We start from the raw sequence: 4,940 nt of genomic DNA, 5'->3' as shown, positions 1-4,940 counted from the left end.
GCAACGCTTTTCGAATCATCTATGTCGGCGCGCTTTTACTCCTCAGATTTCTGTCATTAATAACTCGATAATTATTGCGAATCTCGCAAAATGATATGGGACTTTCATGTTTGTCTTAACACAATCTACCCTCACACTTCGAGTTGGCGGCTAATTACCGGACACTTCGTATAATCTTCATGATATTAATCATACACAATGTCAATTCTTTTTTTTGCACATGTTAACATGTTAATTCATGTTATAAACGCGTAACAATGTGCGAGACCGTGCTTGTCAAGTACGCTATTATGATTATAGCACGGACATAAACCGCCTAAAAGTGGATGTAGCACGGACTGCCACCACATACAGGTTTTACCGCCGAAACCTGAAAGTGGATGTAGCATCGTAGTTCCTCTCTCAAAATGGATGCAGATGGCGCCCTTTACCTGTCCGGAAGGTCAGTGTCGTCGAAAACACCGTGTTGGCCGCTCTCACGTTCTTCTCTGGTATGACTCGAAGTTTTTGAAGAAGTGTTGACTGTTGCGGAGCGTGACAGGCTGTAGCAACTCACGGAAAAGAAGTATATTTTAAACAAAAATTATGATTCCAAATATCAAAGAAAAGAGTGAATTTGCGTTACAATAAACGCTATACACGCATTGAGCCTGCTGTTCTGCTCGCGAAGCAGGTCCGTCATAACCTCGACGAGATGTCCGACTATTTTGAGGAAATGGGCTGGACGCCGTTGGCTCACGGAGAAGCGCCAAATCACTTGATTCAAATGGCACGATTCCTGCGGGATCTCGGTATGTGGGACTTGCTCGGGGAAAATGAGAAACTTCCGCCACCCGCGTCGAAAAGTGCGGTAAACAATTTGGAGGAAATCCAGATCGGGTCCGGTGAGACTAAACAATGTCCAGTTTGTTTGAAGGATTTTGAGGCTGGCAATAAAGCGATATCGATGCCCTGTCGTCACGCATTTCATTCGGAGTGTATTCTACCGTGGTTAGAAAAGGTATGGTCTCTACTGCGAAATAGTGGCGTAGTTTACACCGTTTATATATAGTCCGATATGCGTATCAAGTAAATATATTCATATATCGATTTGGTTCCAGTCAACGGTTAACAATGTTGTTAATATTTATATTTTATAAGATTAGTTCCTGTAATATTTCAAATACCTCAGCATGGTAAAGGTACAAAGAGTTGGATCGTGCTATGCAAAAAGAAATTAAATTGAACAAAAATATTTCTCAGCGCACGTGTAGAAAAACAAATCTTATTTATAATGGATGAACAGAAACTAAGGCATATCGCCGTAAGGAGAGAACCAACAACATTTTCCATATTCATTTTTATGTAATATAATACTTTGTTTTTTGAATCTAACTTTACCGTACTTTTCGCAAACTTAAAACACATGTAAACGTTATGATCGTTCGACGTAAACACAGTCGAATGAAATGCATAGAGGGTGCTGTTCTCGCACATGTATCAAAAAGACATACGGTGTAAACTAAGCCAGTACAGAGTAAAAAGGTCGAATTAGATTACACAAGAAAGAGCCTGTTGCGCATTCTAACGTTTCCAATGTTGTACTTGCAGACCAATTCGTGTCCGTTGTGCCGGTACGAACTGCCAACGGACGATGAAGACTACGAAATATACAGAAAAGAGAAACGGCGAGCGGTAGAAAGGGAAAAAGATCTGGAAACTCTACACAGCTCTATGTTTAGCTAGGATATCTAGTAGAAAGCTCGCTGTTATTTCATACTGCCTAATATTAAGGATTATCTTCGGAAACGCGATTCTCTGCCAGCGGTTAGAAGCTCCTGGGTTACTGCTGGTCGATAAGAAAGTGTACGCAGTGATACAGATACATGATATGATTTATTGTAATTTATTGGTAATATTTTATATATAAGAAAACAATGTGTCTCTCTGTCGACTGAGAGACGCGTGAAATAAGATATACAAAGGTGTAATAATATTGCGATTCTTGGTGGAGAATTGACTGAATAAAGAGACATGAATTATTAATAGGAAATAATGTTTATTATACAGTGTACATATTTATTAACTTCATTTATTTTATTTCTGTTATAAATTTTATATTAATAATTGTATTATGCTTTTGCCGAGCGACGAATGCCTTGATCAGTGTGCGCTTAGACTATAACAATCTCCGTAAAAAGTATAGAAACTTCTGATTTTTATTTTATTCGCTTGTTTTATTTTTTTTTATTCCTCTTTCTCTCCCTCTCCGATTTCCCCGTCCTCTCACACTCTCTCACTTTCTCACTCTCTCTTTCTCTCTCTCTCGTTCGCTCTTTCTCTTTCTCTCTCTCTCACTTTCTCTCTCTCGCTTTCGCGCTATCTCTCTCGCTCTCCCTCTCTTTCTCTCTCTCGCTCTCTCACCAAACACGGTCGCTATGAACCATACCACCAAAGAGAATTGCCAAAATATGTTGCGCTGAAAACGGCATAATCGTTCGGCATATACAAATAATAGTACTGTCGAAGTTAAAGTAATTGGCGGTTTATTCATTATCTTGTTTTTCTTTTTTTTTCTTCTTTTTAACTCTCGTGTCGGTAACGTCATTCCGAAAGAACGACGTACACCGCCGCCATCGCGTCCACGCGGACGTGACTCTTCGTAATGTTTCCCCCTTGCCCACCCCCCCTCCCCCCTCGCAATACTTCACCCTAAGGTTAGTATTTGTTATCAATTATTTATATAATATGCGTAATAATATAAATAATGTGTCGTTAATATACCTATGATGATTACCGTTTCTTTAATGATAAACTATCTGAATGGTACACTTCTCTTTGCTAATGGCCATGTCCGTAATAGCTAGTTATGTAATCTGTATGCGAGCTTCAAGTGGATAAGGTACGTCGTACAGAGAACTTTCGGCTCGGCGTTCACATAAAAGATGAAACAAACGGAGGAACGAATCGTCAAAAAGTTACGTTTGGATACGGGAACACGTCCGTGGCGTGAAAATGCGAACGTCGGGAAAACTTTTTCCATCCAGGCGTGGCCGACGCGCGACGTTGCACCTCGCCGTGTGTCCTCGTCAATTTCGTTAGGAGGAATGTATCCCTTTGTGTAGAAATCAACGAATAACGCAAAATACCCCTCTCCCTCCCTCTCTCCGGCGAGATACCGCGAGAGCGTCGGTCGCTGCACCGAATAAATGTCTCGAACGAAAACAGGACGCGCGTTGTTGCGAAAACGGCAACTTTGCGGGCGAAGAAGAAAGGACCGATGTGACTTTTGAAGTTGAACGTTTCTTATTGACACTTGACCACTTCTCGTATCCTATGTCCTTCGACGAAATTCAGGTACCCACGACGTTCGCTAAAAAATTTTCGTCGTCGCATACGTCCCCGTGTGTGTGTGTGTGCGCATGTGTGTGTGTGTGTGTGTGTGTGTGTGTATGCATGTATGCATGTATGAATGTATGTATACATATGTGTGTGTGTTCTACCTTGATATAGAAATGTACGACGTTAATTTATGTCACCTAGACTCCTCGTCGAACGCGTGGGTTACTTCATGTTCTCACTTGCATCAAATGTATGTATCTAGCTGCCTAACGTAAGTGTTAAGTGTAATTACTTTTATTTTTATATAATGCGTTAGCTTTTCTTTTCTCATTATAATAATAATCCTCATTCCATAATAATCATAATCAATAACCATAATAATAGCAATAATAATAATATTAACCATCATCATCGTCTCGCGATCATAAGTCTCGATGATGCTGTTAATTCGTCATATCGATATATGTATATTTATACATATATATATATATATATATATATATATACATATACGCACACACACACACATATATATATATATATATGTATATATACATATATCATATATTATATATTTTATATTACACGTTCCTTATATGAAAATAATAATTCAAAATGGCATGTCTTGTGTTCGCGCTATTCCCACCTCTTTGCGCGCCCCTCGCACCCTCAGCAGCCCTCACCCCTCTTCTCGCACCCTACCTCTCGCCCTCGATATTACATACGCAGAGAGAGAGAGAGAGAGAGAGAGAGAGAGAGAGAGAGAGAGAGAGAGAGAAAGAGAGAGAGAGAGTGACTTTATAAATAACTATTTATTCTCTAAACCCGTCGGCGGAATTTCTCGTCGCGTCGCGAACGACGCGCCATGACTGGCGCGATTCGTCATCGTTTCTCGCAAGACTGCGACAAATTCCGCCGACGAATGTCTCAGTGAAGCTTCGGAGACTTCGGCCGAACACAAGCGCTTCGTTCGCCCTCCTTACAAAAGTACACTTCGTCCTCGCGTACTCGCGCGCGCAACACCTACCTCGCCTACCTTTGCCGCGACGCTGCCGACACCGTGTAATCATGATTCCGCGCGCAGGCGACACCTTCGAACGCGAACACCCGTTGCATTTGCGTTACTTCATGCTCGGCTAACAATTTCCTCGTCACGCGTGATATCGCGTGGCCGACGCTTGTGTGTCAAACATGTAAGTTTCCGCGTTTGACAAGTCTCTCAGGGCTCTCACGGGCGGTGACGCGCGTTATCGATCCTCGCGGCTTGTAATTCCGAGTCGCCCGTGTAAGAAATGTACTTCGCGAAGAAGCTACACACGACGTACTGCTGTCCCGACGCCAGCGTTCAGCATCAGTACGATCCCCGGACAGCACGATGTATAAACGCTCTCTTTTGCCAGAAAATGTCGATATGACCCAACGCAACCGCCCTTACCGCGGAACACACGCTCGTAATGTCGATGTGACATTGCGCTTGGAGAAAACGTATATTCTCGATTATTTGCCGAACTTGCTCCTTCGTCAACAGACGCGATTCATTTCTCCTCGAGACGGCTGCGCTCCGCGTCCCGAAGAAGGTGTCATTCTCTACGGGAATCGTTATCGCGCCTGTCCCTTTC

General features: G+C 42.3%; 1 protein-coding gene across 1 annotated transcript; it reads left to right on the top strand.

Annotated features, from left to right (window-relative positions):
* The first annotated feature begins 453 nt into the window (after window positions 1-453).
* Window positions 454-2,025, top strand: LOC105191452 (E3 ubiquitin-protein ligase RNF181). The gene is made up of 2 exons (XM_011154872.3): window positions 454-1,000; window positions 1,591-2,025. Exons 1-2 carry the CDS (start codon window positions 695-697, stop codon window positions 1,723-1,725), a joined length of 441 nt encoding a protein of 146 aa, XP_011153174.1. The 5' UTR covers window positions 454-694; the 3' UTR covers window positions 1,726-2,025.
* Window positions 2,026-4,940: the final 2,915 nt, after the last annotated feature.

This window comes from Harpegnathos saltator, unplaced genomic scaffold, assembly GCF_003227715.2.
Source record: "Harpegnathos saltator strain DR-91 unplaced genomic scaffold, Hsal_v8.6 scaffold171, whole genome shotgun sequence".
NCBI classification, from domain to species: Eukaryota; Metazoa; Arthropoda; class Insecta; order Hymenoptera; family Formicidae; genus Harpegnathos; species Harpegnathos saltator.
Note: the sequence above shows the minus strand (reverse complement) of the source record. Positions and strands in the feature narration are given on the sequence as shown.